This window comes from Cataglyphis hispanica, chromosome 4 (genome assembly GCF_021464435.1).
Source record: "Cataglyphis hispanica isolate Lineage 1 chromosome 4, ULB_Chis1_1.0, whole genome shotgun sequence".
Lineage (NCBI taxonomy): Eukaryota > Metazoa > Arthropoda > Insecta > Hymenoptera > Formicidae > Cataglyphis > Cataglyphis hispanica.
Window position 1 is genome coordinate 4,561,321 of NC_065957.1, and position 26,863 is coordinate 4,588,183.

At 37.1% G+C, this 26,863-nt stretch overlaps 1 protein-coding gene across 1 annotated transcript in view; it reads right to left on the minus strand.

The window, feature by feature from the left end:
• LOC126848719 (peroxidasin) overlaps window positions 1-26,863 on the minus strand; it is a 101,832-nt gene that overhangs the window by 28,090 nt on the left and 46,879 nt on the right. Inside the window, exon 6 of the mRNA XM_050589824.1 lies at window positions 6,850-7,027. Within this exon, the coding sequence (XP_050445781.1) occupies window positions 6,850-7,027 (178 nt within the window). The remainder of the gene's footprint in view (window positions 1-6,849; window positions 7,028-26,863) is intronic.

Consider the following 26,863-nt stretch of genomic DNA (forward strand, 5'->3'; position numbering starts at 1 on the left):
AATGGAATTAAATTCCCTGGGCGCTGCTCGAGAGAGGATACACACGGTATGCCCGGAAAGTCGAGAGAGGAAAGATGTACTTGTTGTTTATTTTTTTTTTTTTGCACCTTTCCCGTCGCCCACTCACGCCTCCCTTCCCGTGCCTCTACCCGTCCCATCTTTCGAAAGTCATCCACGAACGCGCGCGCGATGCGAGTAGGTAGGCATACAACGAGCTCAACCGGTGTAAATGGGCGTGCGACGAGGAATACCGTGTTCCTTTCTCCAGTAAATATGCTCGCGTAAATATACATATACATGCTTTCAACGCCGAACTATACATATGTAAGTTACAAGGATGCGAAGACAGAGCTGCACGTAAGAAAAATATCAGAAAAATCGTAACAATGTTATCGCGATATTACACTTGAAAAGGCATTACATCGCGATGCTCGTCAATGTAGACAGGAGACGGGATTCCATATATTTATATATCTAAAATTATGTAATATTAAAATTAATAATTTATTTTATTATTTATTCCGGGAATTAGAAAAAAATCTCACTTCCGATATATTCCATTCGAAAACTCATAAATCGACGAACTCTTTAAGTCAAATGCATGGGAATTTTTTTTCCCCGCGTTTCGTTTAAATATTCATCGAGTATATAATAAACTCTCTCGACTTAATATGCCAATGTAAAGAAAATCGATGATAGCGGAGCGCTTTATTCCGACTATATCATGATTAAGTTGCGGGTCCTTGCTGCATCATGCAACGTATCGATCCGCGCTAAAACCCGTTGAGTAACAATCAATCAAATGGATACGGGGCTGACTTACAGCTATAGGAGGTAACACGTTTCCCGTAGCAAATCCTTTGGCAATGTTGAACTCGAGTCCATAATTGAATGCCGCATACAGTAATAGAAGATCTTACTGTGAACGTTCAGACAGGAGCAAGATACACGCGCATTGAGTGTTTAACCACTTTTAAAGCCCTTCCTGTATTTCTCATATATTTAATTTTTTCCTTCTACTTTCGCACGTAAAAAAGCATCAGCGTGATGATTTGTATAAAAAAAATCTAAATATCCGTTTATCAATGGGTGACGAAGGATAAGAGAGAGAGAGAGTACTGAGCGAGCTGTAGGACGATGGGTACTTTGTCGACAATTCAATAATACAATTACTCAATAGAACTATGTAAATTTTGTTAATTACCACCGCCTTCTCGAGAATTTCGGAAGGCGGTAGCAGTCCAACTTCTCCTCGAGAAATTCCACGGAGACACAAAGCGCTTAAAATTAGCTCGAAATGCAGCATGAATAATAATATTGTGCGAATAAGAAGACACCTTCGTTGAAGGTACAACTAATAACGCTTACAGAGCGGTTTAATGTGTTTCATGAAATTATATTATAATAAATTGTTTAATGTGGAGAGCAAAGAATGTTCTGTTTTTGTTCACAGCACAGAAAGACAAATTCCTCTGTCAACCTGATATATAAAAAGCGTCGCGTAATTAAATTAAAAATTAAAACATGAGAATCAATATATCACTCAGAATGCGCTTATGTCATAATTATAATTAATTGAGAGTCATTTGCATGCAACACAAAGTAAAAATAAAATCGTAAATGCCATATGTTAATCATGTCGTTCGTAATATCGCTCGTATGTTGTTATTCGTAAACGCGTTAACTCGATTACACGCAGTGCAATTTAACCGCGCCGTAATTTGTTTACGAAAATTTGATAATGTATGGAGTAAAACGGGCTAAAATATGTTTGAATTTTGTGTTCCTCGTTAAACAACTTTGTGTATTGATAGCATGTTTGCTGCACAATAGTGTTGCATGCACTTCAAAAGATAAGTCACTTACATCACGAAATGCGTTAATAAAAGATTACTAATCAGTTAAATTAAATAAAAAATTAATCATAAACTAAATTTACAATTATCGCATCCACAAAATATATATATATATATATATATATATATATATATATATATAATTTTTGAATCGTTATTCAAATCGTATTTGTACTATAGAATCTTTAATCATTAAATTAGAATAATATTATAATTGAAAAAATTTATTATATTTGAAAAAATTTAAAACAGAAGTAAGTTAAGCATCAATTGATAAGTTAACTTTTTAATTGATTATTTAATCATTTAATTTACTGACTCATTAAGTGAATTAATTGACTATTTAACATCCGTAAAATTAGATGAGTTTACACACCTTGTAACAAAAATTAATGTAAAAATCTTTTCGTTTAATTTATTGTAAAGTCTATTGTAAATCTCTAAAAAGTCAATTAAAAAGAAAATCATTCGATAACATGATAAAGTATAATGTGACATACATGTTATATATTATATTCTCACTTAGAACTATTTAAATCTATACTCACGTAGTCAATTTGCATATTATTACATATGCATTATGTCCATCATAAATTAACTGATATGAAGGTTTTCGTTATCTATTCGATATTCATGCATCGCGCACTACGCAATATATCGTATTATATACGTAATTACTCACACGTGGATTAAATTTATTACGCGTTTGATTATTTTATTATTAGACGGCCGTCGAAATTAAATTTGCCCACATACTTTTTTTCTGTATTTCCATCAGCTGTCATCAGCCATTTTCATGCAAAATGTAAAAATATTAACAAAACAACGTTTTTTTTTATCTAAATTATAACATTTACAAGCGCTATAAATATTCATTCGTATTTTCATTGATGGCTCATTGCGCTGCGAATAATCTGATAATATGAGGACATGATAACGCACGGTAAGAAGTAAAAGGAACAGACACAGAGACAATGTTATTGCCAGGATTATCCATAAAAATGCAAAAGAGGATGCATAACAATTCCAATAAACACTGCCCTTAATGAGAAGCGGCCCTGACTTTAGGAAAGCGCCTGTTCCCCCTTAATCGTACTTTGTAGAAAAGTTTTATAAAATTATGGAAAAGTTTCGCCGCCACCGTAATTATCACCTGGGGACGAAGGCGTTGCCACTAACAACGCGATAAATTCATTTTCTTTTTAGGCGCGGTCAGAATCAATTTTTTTTTATTATCAAATACTATATTTAAGGGATGTTCGCACGCAATATTCTTAAAATATATATAAAAGATTCGATCTCCACGCTGCTTTAGGAAAGATTGTACCACGTAAGATGAGAAGAAATGCACGTGCAATCATCGTTGGCCAGTAGTTTGTAACTTGTTTCATCATCATGCTTCTATAATTTAGAAATCCATAAGTTCGAACATGCGTAGGATTTATTTTTATTTTCCAAGAAATCCTTCTTACATTTTCAAACGTAACGCTGAATATAGGATCGTGGAAAATAGGAGCAATTTAAAAGTTAAATCGCGCTATTGGACGCCAGCGGGAAAAAAACTTCGCAAACACATACACATACACGTTTGGCGTTATTTATTTATAACGTATTCTATACAGTCACCTCTGTGTTTCGCTGTAAAACATCCGCAGCATCTCGCGCGATATATATATATATATATATATATATATATATATATATATACAGTGAACTACTCTAAAGAAAGATCATGAAGAAGTCATCTCGTAAGTTTTATAAAAGTTTACGGTGGCGACAAACTTTTGACCAGAGCATCGGTCCGTATGTGCATCTCTTTCATTTCACTTTTATTCAATTTTTCGGGAAAAACACGATTATTACAATACGTTTACAAATTTTACTTTTCTATTCACCTTATGCGTGACTTATAACACATTATATTAAGTTTATAGGAAAATTCTAAAGCTACTGTTTTTTAAAGCAGAAAGGATATCGCAAAATGTTCTTTATATTTTATATTTATAAATCGTAAGATTTCCAATACAAATGTTACACAAATATGGATATTGTTGAGACTCATTATTTTTTTTTTTAAATCTTTCGAGATATCGCGCAGAAGGCTTAGTAACGGGGACATTTCGACGAAAAGAGGATTAAAAAAAAATTGTGACCGGAATAGAATTTTGAAATATGGGACCTATTTTATCGCGGACACTGATATAGAAAAAAAAAAGAAGCATGTCCCCCTTGTTGCTATGAAATATTTGCCGCCGTGGATTCAGCGTGTACTACCGATAAAACAAAATCCGATTAAATGCTTTGTTTTCGTCACGCTTTTTTTCCCGCACTACGACGCTGGTCGTGCCTGTGCCCTAATTGATTTGCCGAGTAATGGATCAGCCCGCATGTTACGAGCAAGCATCAGGGCACCGATCAGTGTAATACGACACTCCTGTGTGCAACGCGCAATATATTTCACAGTATATTTATCGGCGATCTTATTAACTCAAAATCCATACACGTATTAATCTGATAAAAGAAACTTTCAAGAATTCGGTCACCCTCTTCTTTTTACCAAAGACAGAAAAATGATTGATTTCACGAAGCTTAACGCTCGATTCAATACTTCAACAAATATTTTCGACATCTATTTTGGGTCAATGTAAAATTGCAATTGCTATAAATAATGTTAAATTAATATATCCGAGATATAAGCGATAGTTAATGCTAATATTAGACGATATCAATTGTGACTATGTCAGTTACACATTAATTCCTTTGCGATCCTTTCGCACGTATGGGTTTAAAAGCTGATATATGCAAATGTTACGCGGATTATTTCATTGCATTAATATATATCGTACGGACAAACTAAGCATCTGGTAATATATTGCACTATCCAGCTACAATTATATTAATATTGTGGCAATAAAATGTGTACGAAGTTGCTGGAGCGTTTAAAAACTTTTCTAATTACGTGCCGTGAGATGAAACGGTATTTCATTATCATGGACTTCCCTATTATCAGAACTGCTTGATTATGTTAAGCCTAGCATCGGGTTGGCCGTGCATGCTCGAGGCATGCACTCACGGACTTGACCAACTTAAGGGTTAGTCTTCGCCCAAGGTGAAGAGTAATAGACAGGGGGTCGGCGAACTATATACGAGGTACTAGAGATAGTGAAGTGTAATACCGCGTGCAGGAGAGTATAATAATGTTATACTGCTGCTAACTAACTTCTCGCCGACGTACTGCCTACTATATCAACCTTGTATCCTTAGTCGTTTAACGTGAAGCCAGTGAAAATTTTCGCATCAACAAGTAAATAGAAATGCATTATTCAAATAGAATTGGCTAAGGTATAAGAAAATAATGCATACTTACATGGATATATCAGCTTATACTATAATACTCTATAATCGTAAGCAAAATAGCTTTATTCGGAAAATATGCTGCAGTAAATTTGATTAATTGCCGTGTAATAAAATCTATAAAAGAAACGTACGCAAAAATGTTGCCAGGATACAACAGGTAATTTACAAAATGTATAACACTAACAATACAGCTTTTCAGAATAGTTCATCAAGTGAGAAGAGAGGCAATGCATAGCGGTGTGATAGGATCCAGTGAACCAGTAATCACACGACGATAGCGTGATCGAGCGTCGTTTATTTGCAACACTGTGTTTGACGCGTTCAGTTAAACGATCTCGGCAAGACGCCTCGCGGGAGCAATCAAAGTGTAATAGAATGTTCTCAATAAATTGCCTGCATGCTGCCCTGATTTCTTACGTAATGTCACCCCACATAATATCGAGTGAATAAAATCAGTTGCTACTAGATATAGTTCATGCGTAACATTTATAAGCTTGCTTCATAAATGCATTTTTATGCAAAATTGATAAAAAATTCTTTGAATAATCACATTATGTACTTGCATCATTTGCAAATAAGAGTTTTACAAGAAAATTAAAGTTTTTTTCTATTAAGAATGATAGAACGTAGCGTGAATTGAATAATTTACATCACTCAGCGAATTGCTTGAAGGAATGGATACACTTAATTAGCCGTTTTTATCGATTTTTCTTCAACGAAGTGGGGCTTGTTAATACGCTCCGAAATAATTCCATAGCTAATACCTACTAATCGGTCTTTAATCGTATACCTGCGATCCGGTTTGATTGAAAGTTTTTTATGTTTTATTCAAAAGCCCGGCTGCCTGCGCTTGGCACCAGCAGCACGCTCATTCATCATGTGTCGGACCACTATAATCGAGCATTTTCGAGGGTGATTAAATTGTCAACAGTTCACCTGATACCCCTCGCCGCATCCTTTCCCTCGATCTCAATATCGATCTCTATATTGCTAATTTCCCGTAAATTTTTCAAGCACCCCTATTATTTGCAATATTGGGGAAACTGTCAAGTATGTGAAGCAAAATAACCGATCCACAGTTAAAACGAATAAAACAGATGCGTTTGAAATAGTGAAACAAAGAGAATGTATCTGAAAAAAATACGAAATTACTTTATAACAATGGAACGCCTGAACGAAAAATCATTCTACGAAAAAAATCGACAAAATCAAATAATATTCGAAACGGTACTTGAGATTCACGAATACGGTCGTATCTATCTATAACCAATTAGGTCACACAGAGCCACCGTAACCGTTGACCGTCGGCCCGAGAACTTTAATGAAAGCCTTTCAAAATTCATCGAGCGTATTCTTTATCGAGGATCGTTCTTTATCGAAGCAATTAGAATACTTATGCAGTTTGCATAAAGCATCCGAGTCCTCGACGATCAAAATTACCGGAATGTTAATCAGCTGTATTTAAGCGTATTAGCGTTCCCTCTCCATTATGTCGCGCTCAAGGACATGGTGCATAATGTAACGAGAGATATGAATTGAAAACACCTCTTTTCGGTATCAATTAACGTATCGTATATCAGCTATCGCATTACTTAAGATCTCGCGATACTAAATAATTGCATCGTCTATAGCTTACCTGATGCCACCACGAGTCGTGTCGTAATTCAACGTACGAAGTCCGTGTCGCCACGTGACGTAGCCAGTGGGTTGCGGTATGTTGCTGACTACACACTTCAGCTCTATTGTGCTACCTGCTTTGTAAAACTTATCGGCAGCCGTGGCACCATGCTCGTCAACTATTTCCACCTTTGGCACTGCAAAAAAATCGATTAATATAATTACTTTCACATGTATATTTTAATATACAGAAATTTGATTTAGATTTAATTGTTTTGTTAAATAGTGATGGCAGAGTGACGATTGTATAGATACACGATTATGAGATGCAAATATTACTTTTTATCAAAACTGCCGCAAGTGCTTTTCACTTACATATAAACAACGTTCCAGCGTTCCAGTGAATGGATGATAAATAAATGCTAACGATTATAGATCGAGCGATCTCACTAAGTGCTCGATCCGAGATCAAAGTGACACGACGTCATTGGATGTGCGAGCAAATGACGCTTCGGGATCGAATAGAGGCAAGCATTAGTTGCGGTTTCCGAAGCGAAGTCAAGCTTAATTACTATCGTAAAGCAATGGGAAGTCGTTGCTTTTCCTTTTAGTGCCGTCGCTCGTTTCTCGATCACGTAACGTCCAATTGAGCTGCGGAAGTTTTACCTCGTTTAGGAATTTTCGTATTTGATGAGAGATCTCTATTTTCGATTGCAGGCAAATGAAATGGAAAGCGAATAATCGCTTTGTAATAATTCTTGTATATCGTAATGCTGTTATAAGCGCGAATTGTTTTCCCTCTCAAATATCACATCTCTTTACTCAGCAATTTTCCTCTAAATAGGTAACACGCAATATAGATGATAAGTACACGATTAATTGTACCTATCGTCTTAAGTGCGGTGTTACAAAGATAAGAGCTCCAGCAAGCAAACGGCGCGGCGTGACCTATCTACAATCAACTAAACAACGTAGTCGAACCAACACAGCGATTCACGCCTTGACGCAAACAAGGAAAAATAAGATGGCAAAACTTGCGAAGCTGAAAGACAGAAAAATCAAGAATGACAAAAAAACCATTTTTTAAAGTTGCTTAGCTCATCAACGAGTTTTTTAATGGAATCGTAAGATGAAAGTGTGGAAAATATATATATATATATATTTTTTTTTCTTTTTTTTTAACAAGATGGAATACTTTCTTATTACTTTTTTCGCGCGAAGAGCAATGTCACGCCGCGATAAAAGCAGAAAAAGAAGAAAAGAGATAAAAAAAAAAAAATAAGATGAAGAATAATATACGGGAAGACGGAAAACAACAAAGTGACAATTGCCGCGAGGAGAACGAGAGCAGGAATCGACTATAAATACCAGGCGAACAATCGGGGGGATGAAAGCCTTCGCTTCGTGGCGCCAGCTAATCAAAGCCTTGGCGGACTAATTCCGCACTGTCCCCACGTCCTTGCCCTCCCCATTCTCCTGGCATCGGCCAAACAATGCCTGACAGCGGCAAACTTTTGCAACGTCCATTTAGGAAAAACTCCATTTGCACTCAAATGAAGGCAACCGAGTGGTCCTGCCTGTATCTCTTGTGGGCATCTCCTTTCTTCTCCACGCTGCAATTCATCGCTTCGCGTCCCGACCTTGTCGCCGCTATTCAATCTGTATCGCATCCGACAACGCTCGCGCATCGTTATAGAACAAACTCGCTCGCAGCCAACGCATTTACGTGTTAACTATCTGTTATTGTGTCCCATGTCATTACTGACCGCTTTTCTATCTCTTTGCCGGTATGAAACTCGGGATATCCATCGGAAACGAAAAAATACAACCCATTAAAGTGGATCGAAACACTCGAGCACGAAAAGCTTACCGAGAAATTTTATTTTTTTCTCTTTTTTTGGATGACGGAAACTAGAGCCGTTTGGCCGACTGGCGCTCCGATTTATCCATTTTTGCTTCTTTATTTATCGAGTTACCAGCCTGTGTCTCCCTTGCGGTCGGTATACTCCAGATACATCCTTTGAGGCTGTGACTTGTAGCGCGCGTCCTTTGAGAGTTGCTTTCTTTATCGTGCAACGTCGCCCTACGCTCTTTGCTCTTTTCCCACGTTGTTTTTATGGGATGTACAAAGAGATATTCGTGGCGGATTCTCTTCTGCTGCTTTTAACCCCACGTACCATGTCGATAGAGAAAAGCGAGCTCGAAGAAAAAGAAATCTGTCTGGTGAGTCAAAGCACGAGAAATATTTGAATACCTCTGGTTTGTACGCACACACACTCATGATATTTTCTAACAAACGTCGCATCTCATAATCTTTCTCTCGCCACTTTGTTTCTCAACGTTTTGTTTAAAAAATACGATAATTATATTACCAGGAGTGAGTGTATTCACAAGCCGCGGAAAAACTACATAGTTTAAGCTATTATACGTACGACTGTGTTTAATTGGAAGGATATAAACCACAAGAATGTAGAAATAATTATATTATGAACAAATAGAGGATATGTTGCCGTATATTTATTCGCAGCTACGAGAAGTCTGTTACCACGGACGTAATTACAGCGTTCGTTTCACGGTTCTTTAACATAGAAGTAGATTCAAATTTTTATTCACAAAATAAATGTAACTAGTAACAAAAACGAGGTTGTGTTTTTCACCTTTATTACGGACAAAATTTTAATTCTACTCAGAAAATTTCGAAATATTAGTGCAATAATGGATTACGTACACGGAAAATAAATATAAAAAAAAAAGAAAAACATCTCGGATATTACATTGAACAAAACAAGTTATTCCGGAAAATACTAATATAAAAAGAAAAGATATTTGAAAATGTAGAAATATTTGAAAATATAGAAATATTTTTCTATATTTAAACATATATAATATATCTTAATTACAGTTTAAACTCCTTTCGTCGAAAGTTTACCGCGATAAATGAATCCAGATAATCTGTATCATACAACGTAATTAAGCAATGGGATTAACGCTGTATTTCATGAACGTTTCGACTGGGTGTTCTCTGTATCTCGTATCCCGAGGGCCCGGCGTACGTCCCTTGTGCACCCACAAACGGCCGCGTGCAATTACAAGCAGACACTTTGAACACGAGACCCATCGTTGATACGTGGTTTACTGCGAGTACCCGTACAACATGCTCGACAAAATTACCACGAAGGATATACGAAGCGCAACATGGGAACGGCAAAAGAAACCGGAAAAACGAAAAGATATGTCGCGCGAGCAAAATCAAATGGAATGGGAAAGTTCGACGTGAAACTCGGGATGTATTAAGAATTCCTATACGGAGACCGCGGCGAGCTACCAATCTCAACTTTACGCGTATTCTAACTTTTTCGCGTGTACATGTATATTACTCGCGTAAACTCGCCGAACACGTATCAGAAATCACTGAAATCTTAACGCGATTCAGAAAGGCCACATAGAACGCGATCAAGTAAGCAATATCCGTGTCTAAAATTATATGCACTGTTGTCTAAAATTACATTACATATTTTATTATATAATGTTACTATGCGTGTAATCATAGTAAGTAATATAGTCGGGGAAAACGCGAATTAATTACACTTAATTAGGTTCATCTCTTTCATACGCGCACAAGACAATTTCTTTGAAAATCTTGAAAGGCCTTATATGTTCTTATATAAGATCAAAGAGAAAACTTCTTGGAGTATCCTGATATTACTTTAATAAATAGAGTCGAGCAGATCTAAAGATACATTTGACACTTTCTGATCGCAACGCACAATTTATCACACCGATATATATATATATATATATATATATATATGTATATATATATATATATATATATATATAATTATTAACCTGAATTAATTTCAACAAATGCAACAAATTTTAATGAATATAGGACACTTGATAAGCGGTTAAAGCGGCGAAAGCGATAGAAACGATCCTTCCGGATAGACGACAAAGGGAAGACGAGAGACGCATCCGCGCGTCTGGACAGCGAAATTCGCACACGTGTCCTCTCCCCGAGGGAAACGAGGGGCGCGTATGGACGCGCGACCCCGGCGGTCACGCGTGTATGCATATGCATCCCCGGGCCTCGGCGATGCACAAGCGGCGAGATTGCCAGCAGTATGCATGAGAATCACGTTGTTGTGATGTACGATTGCAGCGGCGCCGTACACACGCCGCCATATGCTGCCTCTTTCCAACCCTCAACAACATCCGCATCTCGTCGGAGCCGTTTCGACCATCGGCGCGACCGCGGTATATGTAGTCTTACGACCTTTGCATCGAGAGAGAGAGAGAGAGAGAGAGAGAAGGAAACGCATTCCTGCCGCATTTTACAACAGAGGATAAACCGCCGCTATTCCCAAACGTTGGGGTTCGACCGCATTCGCGCCAAAAATAATCCTCTCCGATGTTGTTTCCGTTCTACCGATCTCTCTCCACCCACAATATACAGGCGCTTATCTCCTTTACCCGCTATCTTTTTTCCTTCATTTTCTCTCCATTCAGCTTTTTATTTCTCCTTTTCTCTCTCTCTCTCTCTCTCTCACACTCTACCGATATATATATATACATCCTCGATTATACTACGTGCCATCGCGTGTCCAATACCAAAGTTAGCTGCTTTCGCCTTTGTGTTGTGCTGCGCGATAATGGACAGACAAATTGCTCTCTTTAGCCGCGAGCCAGAGACGTGACTGCATGACAGAGTCAATGTCTTTCACGGTAGAAAAGAGACACGTCTAGTTAAATTCGTTTGGACAAGGAACAAATGCATTAGCAAATGACCAGCGAGTAACGACTATGTGTATTAACGGTAATAAAAATATTATTACATTTTTTATACGGATGTAATACCAGCAGTTTTTTTAATAATCGCATATTGAATAATAGTATTACGTTTGTTTTTTAATGATAAAAGAATTATTCCATTATGTTACATAATGTATACGTCATATATGCGTAAAGAAGACTGTTCGCTGTTCGCTGACGATATATATTTTCGCTAACGTACAACTATATTATGAATGTGATCGCGAATTGACTTCTAGACTGGAAAGACGTACGTATCTAACGTCAAGAGCATTTAATTAAAATATGGAGATGAGAGCGCAAAGCCGAGCTATTGTGGCTTCGAGTGGGACTGCAATAATAACAGATAATATATCGTTTGTGAAAAGCCGCTGTAACTGGCTCTTTGAAACAATGAATTCAAATCCGAGACTCGTTCCTGTGTTGGCGGAACAATAACGTCTCAAATCCAGGTCCTTGGCTATTGCCAAAGCTATATTTATCGCAAATATTATCCTACATCTTTTCTGCTGCGGGAGACTAATGCGCTTATTCTATTTATGTATACCAGCGTGCTCTCTTTTAGCTTTTTCAAAGTCCGAATCTGCGCTACGATACATCTATGACATTCAATTCGTTTCGCTACATCGTATATTTATATCGCGCGCACATGACGTGACTTTTGCGGCGACGGCGTTTTAATAGTGCCGTTTAATCAAACAGATAATCTAAACTGTACTTCAGCCATTAGCGCTATATCGGACAAGTTATCGTCGGATTTTTACTGGAATTTTACGGCTCGGTTATTACAGATGGCCGCGTCACGTCGAATGACGCTCGCGCGCACACAGCGCCAAAATTCGCACATGAGAGAAGCCAGACGTAATAATTACACGCGAGAAATATTTAACGATTCTCCCCCCACCGATCCTCGTGAAACTCGCCATTTCCCGCGACTCGATTTTTAATTTCTCTTAATTGTGATTTATACTAAAAGCACGCACGCCATTAGACATATCCTCGTTAGTCAACTCTGGTTCGTTCGAGTTTACTGATTGTCAGTCATTATCTTGATTTCACGCTACGTAGAATTCAGTGTCTGGTGTCCTTGCACTGAACATTAACGGATATTGCGAATCGATGTGACCACAAACACACACTAAATCATTTCGATTCGAAAATCAGCGACGTTTCAATTGTCGAAAATGCAGGACCAGAGGCGAAACGATTGACCGTTCAGAACGCAGTCTCTCCATCAAAGAAAAAGAGAGAGAGAAAGAGGGGAAGAGAAGCTTTACTTAAGCATGCTATTGAGTAAACCGTAGGGATTTTTGTCATAGATTGTTCTACTATTTCTTCTAAATATTTGTGCAAAAATTAAACACAATTCTCTTAACGATTTGGAAGTTATTTAAATTTAAAGTTACTATTGATTCTTATGGAAAATCGCCTATTGTAGCACTTATTGACAAATTTGACAAAGAAAAAATATTAATGAAATAAAAATTTTCACATATATTAAGGAAATTCTAATAAATATTTGTGCAAAACTTGATTTAGATCCACTAATTCGTTTAAAAGTTATTTATTAAAAATTGTAGAAAAATATTATCTGCCTCTTTTTCTCTTTCTGCAAATTACTCGTTTTTCTTTGTTTTTTGCAGTTGATTTCAGAGGATATTCACAATCAAAAGTTTTTGCCATAAATTAAGAAAAATATTAATTACAACTATTTTCTTTTACGAAGACGTCAAAATCCATATTATTTTGTGCTATTTCAATTTTTTTCATAACCCGAATTTATTTTTTAAATTTTTCAAACAATATAAACGTAAGAAACATGTTTTCTTTTTAATTTTCACAATTTTTTGCTACTATTGTACATCCAAAACATCCTTAACTCGAGCGACAGAATCGATTCTTTAATTCTGATTTCTGATAACGGGATTTTTGATAAAAGAGAAGAAAGATCTTTCTTTTTATAGATTTATTTCTTTGAAATTTTAATTTATTCACGTATCTTTTTATTCTATTTATTCTCCTACATATTAGAGCTGCCTTTTTGAAATATTCTTTTCCTCTATCATATATAGTCATTTAATCTCTCGAGAAAACAGCTTAATAATATACATTAGTGAAATTTAGAAATGATCGTTGAAATGAATATTATGACAATCTCCTAATCCAATATTATCTACCATTATAATAATAGCGCTACATTTTCTATAATATTAAACTCCGCGCGGATGTCTCTCTGAATGTGGAGAAATACTTTAAGCACGTAGACAAAAGGAAACTAGAAACACAAAGGAGAAAGGAAAAAAAAAACATAAAAGAATAAAAGCGAGGGACAAGCCGCAGAAGACGAGAGGAAGGTTACGTTTTATGAGAGAACATATAAATTTCTATTCCGAGGCAGAGAATCGGGTAAGGAGAAGAGATGACTTTATCGATCGCTTCTAAAACTTACCGTTATCTAAATAACGGTTGGCTGATGTTTTAGCGAACGAAAAAAAAAAAAAAAACTCGAATTTAACCGACCCGAAGATCCGATAGCAGGACGCATCCAGCAAAGCCGCCGACTCTCTTTAGACCCAATAGAAAGATATTGGGGCTTAATCGGGCTTGCATCGTGATCACGTATCTGCGATAAAAGCATTTCGCTTGTCGTCCACAATAACTAAACGTTATTAATATTTAATAGTTTAAAAGTCAACGCAGGCAAAATTGAGACAACGACAATCACTAATTTTTTTTTTTCTTCTTACGTAATTCATGACCTTATACCTCGAAAAATTTAATTTGCAAAACTTTATACTGCAAACGTAAAAATCTTGATACGAAAACAATGCGTTTCACACATCTAAATTGATATACGCGTAGCTTAGCTCAATCATGACGATAGTACGATAGCAATCCATTGTTTATCATTCCATTGTAGGCATCTAACAATACAATATGCTTGAGCTAAACCGAACGCTACTAAGCTGCGGCGATCTGTCATATACTTGAATCAACGTCTTAGATATGTGTTAAGTGATTTATCCAGATGCGCTATTGTGTGTGCCAAGAGTCGCGGAGTAATTGTGGGAGTACAAATGAATTAGTGTTAATTCGCGTCATCACAAATTACCGGCTTACATGTACAAATAATGTGATATATTGTGGTATAGCAAATATATCAAATATAACAATATATCACATTATTCGTTGTTACATATAATAACAGTAGAATTTTACAAAAGAGAATAAAATAATATACTATTATATATATTTTTTTCATACATACAAAATGAGTGATACTCAAAAACTAAACAAACTCTTTTAATCCCGATCCTCCAATTATCGTATTCAGTGGCGTTTCTCCATTTAATTAGACGCAAATCATATGAGAAACGACTAAATGCTATTCATACGCGGGGGTAATCGATTGCTGATAACGTGACGAATAATCCACTGTATTGGAACTCCAGTAAATGAGAGCGTAAAATGCAATGTGCGCGAAACCGAGGATTATTGGGAAATAAGCCAAGTACACTGCGCACTGCAATACCATTTACGCTTGGAAATGATGCTTTGATCGGTCATTGGAGTTACATTCGTATGTATTTTTTGCTCAGATCAATATTATAATACGCTATGAGATAAAATATCTTGAATTTTATTTTAACCATATTTTTGATTTATATATATATTATGTGATTTATTGACTATTCGTTGAGCCTGAACGAAATTCATGTTAATCAAATCAGATTTTAAGATCACGTTAAGTTGGCGTGCTATTTATCTGCCGGTGAAAACATCGTCTGCTCGTGGAAATTGATCGGCCCATCTCGAATTAAATGAAAACGCAATTACTGCATTGGTTTAATCGCGCATCGTCGATCACCCTGACGTTGTACGAGTGACTAACGAACCAGTGGCAGACATTTCCCGACTCATGTTGATTAATACTTGCGCACTGGCCTTTCACGTTTATCGATTAAGTGCATCGACTAATTTACTACACAAAGATAAATTCGCAACCAAATAAAATAAAATAATGTATGGTTGGCGTTGAAGCTAAAAAGTACATTTGCTGAATCGACAAACAAGGGATTCGTATCTAATTCAACGAAGAAAAAAAATTACAACCACTATGTTTTATCGACATAGTATTCGATAAGATCACGAATTCGACGCACGAATTATTTCGTCAAATTTTTGAATGAATAAACGCGCGCTGGATTCCGAAATTTTCAAGTGTTCGCGCAATTTGCACGAACTCCGATACGACTGGACGCGACCTAAGCGCGGCAATTGGAGGACGCCTCATTAAAACTTAATCCCGCGATTCCGAAAGGTTTTCAGGGAAATAAAAGGCAATCCTAACGAACGACAAAATCCCACGAAATTATCTCCCTCTTTCCGCGGTACAGGACAGCGATAAGTAGTTAGAGTCAACGTTCGATGATACTTTATCGTGTACGCAGTCTGCCGTGATAACAAGAGGTCTACTACCTCCATCCCCTCTAGTTCTTCTACGATATTACATAGAGTAAGTTATACTAGCCTTACAGCTCGCCTCGTGTCGGGATATAAATTCAAAATTATGCAAGTAATGCATAGTTTCTGCCCTCGTATATACCAAGCGCCGTGGAAAAATGGCCGGATGGGATGAGTCGCGATAATAGACCTTCAGTGATAAAACGCGGTCTTATGTTGAAACGGCTGACGTCGACGGGCGCGAAACTATTACCGGCCAGTTGACGAGATATAACTCAGCCGTCTAAGGCTGCGCTGGCGAAAACGAAAGGACAATGATAATTTTCGATGAAACGAGGCAAAAGATAAGCTGTTATAGAGAGGAGAATGAAACTCTTTTTTAACGTCACGAGAAAATTTGTTGCACAGAAAAGTGTATCTGCATAATGTTTCCGTATAAAAAGCTAAGAAGACAACATTCGTAATCAAGTTTGCGTCTTCCCTAGATTAATACAATATTATATAACAATATTTCATAAAGCTCTTTAAAAAAGTTATTTGAATCGAGTAAAATAATAGCGCATTGTTTAAACATACGGTGATTGTAAAGAAATTGTAACGCAAAGAAAATATTGCTGCGAAACCTAAGATACGTCAACGGGAAATACGCAATAAGGAAAGAATCGTATTCGGACGTGTATGTCGATGGATCGTAAGGTATTGAAGATGAGAAATTCCATTTTATCCTTACGTCGCTCCTTGTTCAGCGGACGGATAGCACGCGAGTCGCGGAAGAGGGAGAAAGGAATTTAGGTTCCGTCTGCTGAAACAAGCTTCCGTAAAACCACTTATTTGTTCGATAGCAGACCAAAAGACGACACTTAAGGTATGACTCGAGGAGTGAGATCTTCCGCTTGCGAGCCTCCGCTCGGCTGTCGACAACGGGCAACTCACGGAAGGCGAAGGTAAATATTAGCAAAGAGAAGGCGGGCTTGTTTGTGGAGAGCGATTTAATAGCGAGGCCTGCAATTTGAATCGCAAATTCCGGCACGCTTACATGGAATGCCGCGCGGCTAGAAAATAATTAAGGATTTATGGTTTTCGTATAAATTTGCCTTAATTACGCTCGATGGTGCTCCTTCATCGAAACGAAATCTGCGCGATGTATCTCGCGCATTATTATCGATGCGTGTTTTGAGCGAATTCATTTCGTTGTATCGCTATAACGTAGGCTTATCGCGCGTGTAAAGTGCGATAAGCCTACGTTATTTCATAAAGATTCTAAACATCTCGTGAAACGTCGTCAAATTTTTAGAACTGCCATGTTTCATGATAAATCTGCAAGATAAACAGCGACTCTCCTCCATGAAATGAGATTATTTCTGATTTCAGATAATCGATAAAAGTATATATCCGAGGGAATAATAAAAAAAAAAGAGAGAGAGAGCTCTCGATATGGAACTCTCTCTCGAGCCTGATATATCACAAGTACTTTCAAAGAATCGTTCGTTGCCCTTGAAAGTAACTTGTTTATAACTTTTTAGATAGATTTAAGATGTAAAAAATTTTTTTTATTAAATATACAGAAGGAATCAAAATTAAAATATTCTCAAAAATTGCACAAAGTTTGTTTTTTAACTATATCGACAAAAATGCAATTATCATTAACAAAAATGATATCCACGTAAAATCGTTCTTTGTTCTCTCTAACACATCTAGTTACGACAAAACGTTGATCGTCTGAAAGAGCAAGTAAGTGACGCGATACTTTGTAACTTCCGACACGGCGGAAGTCATCAAGATAGCGTACGGAAATAAGACATTATCGATCAGTGTACAAAGCTGTGTACTTTATAGGCCTCGGAATAACGTACCATGATATAACAAGTAAAAGTAGTTGAAGAAGATAAATATGCATCGATCATTGTGACAGAGCGGATGTTGGAGAAAAATTATCGCATATATTTGAAAGTAAATTATAGACGCCAAGATACATTGCAGAAAATAATTTAAATAGAAACAAATAGCATCGCTAATATTAATCTCAAATTGAATAAAATGCATATTACTGTAATTAAAAAACATTTATCTACATCATTAAATAATAGTTCGATTTTATTATTTAATAAATTATTTAATGTCCATTATTTTAATATCTTATTTTAATGAGTATTTGCAAGTGTGCTCTATGAGTATTTGCAAGTGTACTTCTTTTCTTAGATTAAGTTCCAAGCGTCGCGAGAAGAAACTGGTTTGTAACACCACGAAGGCAAGGTAAACAAGTTTTGTGCTATTTTTGAGTATCTTGTTATATCGCGCGAAAGATCTGGGCCACGTTCCGTATGAAACCGAGCCTCTCGGCTATTTTTCTCCAGCTATATTCTCTCGTCGCCTTCCTTTCTCTTTTTATGCACATCACACGCCTCGTTTCAGATCTTTCGTCGACAGCTTGCCGCTACCTCTTACACGTCTGTGTTTCACCTCATACACCCGGTCTATCTCTCGCACAGCTGTGCGCGCGTCTAGGATGCGAGCCGCCTCACGATACGAGACTAACACAGGGTTAGTTTACAAGCCGAGGAGGGTAATAGAAAACATCCCTCGCGTCGTACCTGTCGATATAGCCCAACAGAATTGTAAATGAGCCGCGCCGTTCTTGTGCATTTCATCTCCGTGCACAGCCGACACATGTTTGCAGGGAAAGGTAGAAATAAAGACGCGCGCGTATAAATGAAAAGAGAAATATTGAAAATACTTTAAAAATTTTATTTCCTACAAACTCCTGTGTAAGATGCATGTCGCGCGACAGATTGTCTCGTAAAAACTTGAGAGAAATTCATCTTTAATGCATTCACGATAAAATCATTCAGAAAAGTAGTTTATTCAATCTGCGAAATTATATTCCATACATTTATGTACCTTCTCATATCTTATGCGAGTCGGGTAAATTTAAAAGAATATAAAAGATAAATAAATAAAAAAAAAAAAAAAACATGCAAAATTTAAATATGCAGAGAGAATTCACGGAACACTACGATTATCGTGTACGTTACACAAGTCCTTAACAAATTTCCAGAGCTTTTGGCTAGCGGCATTTTTTCTGCTTTCTCTGCTCGTTAACGACGACGCTTCTAATTTTCGCAGTAAGGCGGGTAACACCGCGCAACTTATTCGACATCCACTGCGCGAAGAAGGGTACAAAAGGAGAAATGGAAAATACTATGGAGCGGGAGGGGAAGTTAGAAAAATAGAGAAGAGCGCCGGATACGGGATCGGCCGTAATTTTGAAGTCACGCACGATCGTTAATCTAAATTCCAGAATTCTATTCTTGACGCTCTCAGGCGAACATACCGACGTCGGCACGACGAAAATGCATCTGCCCGCACACCGGAGTCGGGTACATCAGCACGAGGTGAACTGCTAATGCGAACTGCGAATTGAATTCAATTTATCGTCCGAAATGCGCGATTTGCTGCGTGATACTAAAGACATTTATTCGCGTTATCCGTTCTAAAGTTTATACGTTTTGTTTCACCGTCATTTATTTTTCTGCTTTCATTATGCATTTTATGAATTTAACATTTGTCTTATGTATGCGTATATGTGTGTATCCGCCACATGGGTCACATACAAGAGAGAGAAAGAAAGAAAGAGACAAACACATCGAAGATAAATCAAACTAGTTTTTAAAATTTATCTTTTTAAAACTAAATTAATCTAAATATGTCGTAAACAAAGATTATCAAAAAGCATTAATAAACAATGAATTTTGTCGATGATAAATATAGAATAATATGTGTATATATATATTTATCATAAATATTAATGAGGATTTTAAACATAATTATTATTTCGACAATTATTATATGGTGACACTAATTAAAGCTCGTACTAAAGCCTTCAACAAAATCACAATAAATCCCTTTATCTATAATAACGTATCAACAATATTAATTACAATTTATTTATATTGAATACAGATAATATTAATAAAGCGACTGTGTCTGCCTGTCTGTCTCTCACTCTCTCTCTCTCTCTCTCTCTCTCTCTCTCTCTCTCTCTCTCTCTCTCTCTCTCTCTCTCTCTCTAATAAGGCATTTATATTATATTTTTTAATAAAAGTTTTGGAAATATTAAAAAAATTCGACCATTAATTATTACGCAATTTTACTCTGCATATTTTCCAATTATTTAGTCTATTAAAATTATAAAATGTATAATTAAACGTATAATACAGAATCTGTAATAAAGTCTCTTTCCGAGATTAATGATGTGGGAAAAAAACGAAAGAAACTTCCGCTTACAGACAGAATTCTTTAGAAATTGCTTATTAGCAATTCCGACTATGCTTAGAGAGATCGAAGCAAACCCGCTTAAATTACTTAAATAATACATAAAGTCTCGCACACACGAATTTGCGCGTACCACATCCACGATTGACATTACGAAATACGTCAAAGATAAATAATTCATTGTGGCGTTGCTGCTTGTTTATATCGTAACTACAACTTTTCCGAGTAACATATTTTGCCTCGCAGATGCTTAGCCACTAAAGCCACTTTTCGCAAGCAATGGAAAGCGAACGAATGGACCAAAAGAGATAAGGTGAGTTACACAAAGGAAACTGTCAATGCTCCTCATTTGAGTCGTGCGAATGGACGCTGCAAGCGTAACGATGCAAGAGAAACGATCATTCCCAATAGGGACATAAATTTCAGAGGCACTTGCACTCATACCGGTTAGGTGCGCAAGGGCGTATGTAGTACAGATCTGCAATGAAGTATCCATCGTCTGAACTCCGCACGCGAACAGACAGAATTATCAACCCCCAAAGGGTCGTAATTCCCGCAGCTGCCTCATACGATATATATCGTCGCGTGAAGCACATATACAGTTAATATATACAGAGAGAGCTGCGTTCGATATACGCTACACCAAGTACATTTGACACAAGCCGTTATAATATACTTCCCGTCATTTAAAAAAAAACAAGAATAATCGATCTCAACAATCAAGCAGCAATATGTAACTCGTAATATCCGCATTTGCATTCGCGATACATGAGTCTCACCGATAACAAGCGAAATGATACGAAGCAATTGGTGCGAGCTGAGACAAAGAGACACGTCTTGGTAGACTCCATTACCTCTCGAGGCGGCGTATCTGTTTTTCATCCTCATCGCGCGGGACGTGAACGCGAGAAAAATGCCTCGGGATAAAATAAAAGTGGCGCTTGGTAGGGAGAAGGGTGACAGCGCTCACGAGGGATGCTCGATTTAACCTCGCTACGGTAAGGAAGAGGAATCGATGGCTCGCACACATTCAGAAGATAAATCCTCGATAACCAAGAGGACAACCCCGGTTTGAGCCAATAAGAGAGAAACGAAAATACGCTCCCGCCCTTAGCGATTTAACTCTTGTCTCCATTGTAGCGCACGTGATTGTGATAAGATCAGCATTTCATTCGGAAAACGACGCGTTTATCTCAATAGAACGTAACGTTTATCACCTACTAAAAGATGATCAGGTGTCGTGTTAAACCAAGCGACTGCACGGTCATTTATATTACTCAATAATTTTGTGATCAGCTGATGAAAATAAAAACTCATTATTATAATGTCAAGTAATATTGATTACAAGTCTTTCGACTAAAAATGTCATCCAATATTTTTCAGAAAATATAAATTTATATATATATATATATATATCTATAAACTCGCCTTTGTATTATATTATATAAGGCAAAAGAAATTGTGCAAAGATCGGAAAAGTCGTAAGAAGAAATACAAAGATTGAGTTGGAATAGACCGTTTCATCTCAAGAGTGGTAAATCCACCGAAAAAGGTTTTCTATTCTCTATACAGCCACGCACATCGCTAGACATTTTTCGTACGAATCACGTATAGAAACGTATATAAATGTTAAGGGATAAAACTAAGCACGCAGCAAATATCTTACAGATGCAATTCAATTTCCTTGGAATAAACCCGCATGTTTGAGCCCGCGTTTCAGGTCATTTCTATTATATTTGCGTACACATAAGTAATGTAATATTTTCCAGAGTGTTGAACACAACTCACAATGTTTACTAAAATCCTTTTTGGATACAAGTTTAACACGACATATAATTTCAAACTCAACTTTGTCTTAATAAAAATTTTATTTAAAATATATATAATGTCATAAATTTTTAATATTATAAATATATTTCGACAAACGGCAGCTTATCATGAGAAAGTGAAAAACGAGGAAAAAATTGAATCAAAATTTATTATAAAATCTTTTTCTAAGCGGCCTCGACTTAAGAAAATTCATCAGTAGAGTTAAGGCGTGACTCTGTACCGGAACGATCTCATCTATTTGGTTACTGGATGCCGTAACGAGGAGCGAATGGAAAGAGTTGCAGCGACGAGGCCAGAAACGGTCGAAATTGCGAGGAAGGCAGAAAGTGAAATGGATAGCATTCCATCTTACACCGCAAAGACAATATTGCACAAAGACGCTTTAAAAGTTCGGTAATAGGAGATACCATCCTCTCAAACGACTGTGCGCACGAAGACCTTCGGTTTGCTCCTTTCCTCCCATTTCTATCTTTTCAATCTTTCTTTCGTTCGCTCTGTCGAACGTTTATAAGCTCCCCTTTTCCCACGAAACACGCCGACACGCAAATTCTCCTCGTTGGCATTCTAAAAATGCCAAATCGCCACTCTACCGCCCCGAACATGAATCTTAAAAATTGGCGATAAGCGCATCACTTCTTAATCAGTTTCTACGTACAGGATGGATTTTCCCTTTTTTTATATCCATTTGTTTCTCTCATTTTCGGATTTAATCGAATTATCTGACGATTCTTTCATCTTTGCTCTTGCAGAAATATTATGTAAAATCATTTACGACAGATTTTAAATGTTCATACACATCATAACTAATAAAGTATCAAAGAAAAACCTGGCGCATGATTGCGTGCATCAAATGTATAAATTTACATGAATAATGCAAATATAATATCTACACAGCGTACGTGCAGCGTATTAGATAACGTCGTATGATATATATAAATAATAGGCATTAAATGCATAACGCCGCTTGATCAAATATATGCATCGGCTAGTAACGTAATTAACACGGTATCATAATTAATCCATTAAATACGCTCCAAAATTTTAATAAAACAGCGTCAAAAATAAATTATTCGCCAAGAAAATATAATATGCTGTCGGGTGTCGATATCGATAATATTAGCATGCATATGCGCAGTGTTGCATATTAACGAACTCGATTCGCCAGACATATATGTATATATATATATATATATATATATATATATATATATATATGTACAAAATATACGTTTACAATTTTAATTACCAGATTTCATTCGATGTACTTTGCCAGCATCAGAAACGACTGCATAATATGGCGCGGCCTGTTCAGGGGTATAATGCCATTACTAGCCATCTACAAAAACTTCAAAAGCTACCAGGCCCACGGCGGGCATTAATTTTTCTCATCGCGGTGCCTAAACCAACTCCGACGTTATTTACCGGAGCGAAACCCGAGAAAAACGAGATAGTAGTCGCGACGAGAGCCCCGTTGCTGCATCGGTCGTGAACAACGCCGCCGGCCAACCGCGAGACGAGCGAGCGTTGTTAGAAGGGCCTTCTGCCATTTCGTAAATCAGCCCGGCGAGCTAAAAGCTTTGCCTGAAGTCGCTGCACCGTGAAAAGATTTAATGCACGTCGCCATTTCAATAATACACCAGGCTCGCGATATGGCCGGCTAAAAAGAAAAAAAAAACAATCCGCGGACATTTGCGTCAATTTTTCTTTTTTTTTTTTTATTTTAGTTAACGAGAGACTCGTGTTACACGCTCTGTACGAGTACAAAGCGCACGCTCCTCAATATCGGCGATAATACACAAGAGAAATTCGAATTTCAAACTATCTAATCCAATTACATCTCGCATATTATGGTGAATTTTTCGCGTACTGTTCGCATCTAATTACGCGTCGGCGTATCTTCCTTGAGAATAATTAATTGTCCCTTGCTTTTGAGATAAAGCTATAATAAAGAAAGTTACCTTTGCTGCTACCCCGTTATAACCAACCAGGTGTGGCTAATAAGAGTTAAATAGAATTAAAACTCATATTAAATGTTAAAAGTTTCTTAACTTTTAATTTAACTGTATTAGCCTCTTTTCATGCTTTTAATTTTATTCCGTCAAAATGTAAGAAACTTTGGGAAGTCTGCTAACCATTACACAATTATTCACTTAAATTTACACATGTTATAGTGCTGCGTCACTGCTACTTAAGTTCAAGAATTTTTAAACAAATTGATCGAATCTGAACTCTTTTTTTTTATCTCTCTCTCGTCGCGTGTTCATCGTTCTTGCACCACTTTATCTTGTATTCTCTTGATAATTTATATATTCTTGTTCTCACTATTGAGAAATATAATCCTTCTAGCAACAAATAGCTGGCATATTTCCGCAAGCTTCGCCAGTGATCATGGTCGATTATTCTGCCCGACTATTGTTCTTCGCAGTTACTCCGCATATTGTTTTCGTTTATACCTTGGAGAGTATTAACAATGCACTCGTAGTTGCACATCTCCCACGAGAATCGATTCTAGTTTCATGTAAGCGAATACTATACATTCGTACAGTAGCGTACTGATTGTTTCTGCCACATTCAAACGAAACACATATTTCTCGAGCATATATGTATAAAGTTTAAAGATATACTATAGGGCGATACATATATATCCGGTTCATGTATTTATTTGATTAATAAGAATAGATTTTATTAAAAGCAAATAGGCATTTTTTTCTATTGCTCGACTTTGTTGTCAAAATAAATTAAAAATCAAATTAAAATGCAACATCAATTCTGCATACAAACTTTTGGCAAATCCGTTTCTATTCTTTTATAAAAATGTATACATAAAAATATACGTGGATGAATATATATATATATATATATATATAACAAAATATACATATATGTATGTATACTACGTATGTGACACAATCCGAGGCAATACATGCGCGTGCATGTACATGTGCGCGCCTCTTATGGGGCGTAAAAAAAAAAATAGAATATGAAATGGGAAGATCGAGGGAGGGAAAGGGGTAATGGTCGTGGCACAATTCAAAAATCACACGGCCACCCACTTTCGTTTCAACGGCTTGACTAGACATCCGCAACGACTGACGAACGAATGACGTCAGGTTACGAATCCACATATCCGTATACACACATGTACGAATGACATTTTCACGCTTCGTACATACATATACGCATGCACATACATAGTATACCCTCATGCATTTATTTATGGAAGATTCCGGAGAGTCGACGGACCAGATGCAACGTCACGACGAGATCGCGCACAACACGGCTATCGCCACGAGCGAGGAGACTCGATTTACATACGCAACTTTTGCAGTTTAACGGCAAATATACGCGCGAGCCCACGTATATATACCGTATGCGTGGTGAACTCTCAGCTGGAGGGAGTCGCGCCCCTGCGGTTGCTGTTTGCATTCGAGAAACCTACCTCCGTGCGGCTTTCCGACCGTTTCTCTAACCCCTGCACTTATTGCATTTACAAAGCCTCAATTTTCTTCAAATTAACCCAAATAGAGAGATCCATCGCAATACATATGTATGCGCATCGTCGCAACGAATTCAGAAATATAATATAAATTTTAATTTTTCAGCAAAATGAAAAGATGACTCCATCACATAGCTCTCATTACATAAACGCTCACTTTCATCGCTCGCCGATGTATTGCTGCTATTACACAATGGCAAATGGCAATCAATGATGAAAATTAATTAACAGTCAATAATTAATAATTACTGAGATGGCTCGGTATAAGAAAAAGTCCTTGAATAAGCCGAGCCCAAAGTAATGCATCGGTAATATTAAGGTGAAATCCGATTGCGCTCTTGTTATTGTTAATTAATGGATGTTGGGAGAGAGCGAGAGAGAGAAATGACTGATAATTCGCATTGCTGGAATGAGCACATGCAGCACCGGTGCTCATAATCGGCGCCGCGCTAATGGATGCTTGTTATTTGGCGCGGTGCGATCAAGCGTCTCCACGTGCGACAACGTTAACGAGATATCAAATGATAGCGGTCGTACGCAAATCTGTCGACGATGTGAATGTGGTCGTTACATCGATGTATTTCAACTGTTATAATTACGATCGGTTTGTTTCTGTAGCTAGCATGTGCCATGTTCCCCTCATAATCCCTCAATTTTATTTCCCTTTTAAATTGCCGATGTGTTATTTTTAAAAAACTTATCAAACATCGCAGAAAAGATTCGTCCCTCTCGTTTTAAATATCTTTCAGAGATAATCATATATATTATATCATCGTACCGAAAAGTTTCGCAAAGCTCGAAATAATGTAAGATGAGAGAGGAGTAACTAGAGACGAAATCTCATTTCAGTATCCACGAGTCAGCAAATTAGGGCGTATTTTAACGTTTGCCCCTGAGAAATTAGGATCCTCTCTACCGCTATAGGAATCCCTCCGAGGCAACCAGTTCGATGTTAAACGCTTGCGCGCGATAATTATACGCTTCTGGGACGCTGCGTGTCCCGTGAATGCAATTAACTTCTGGTATTTCGGTGTCGGATTTAATCTGCGCGTTATCATCTAGATTACGCAACTCGAGGACCAGCCGTCTTTAGCTTCGAATCTCGATCTTCCCTTCGTGATTTGCCACCTCGATTGTGCGATTGTTTGAATATTGCCTG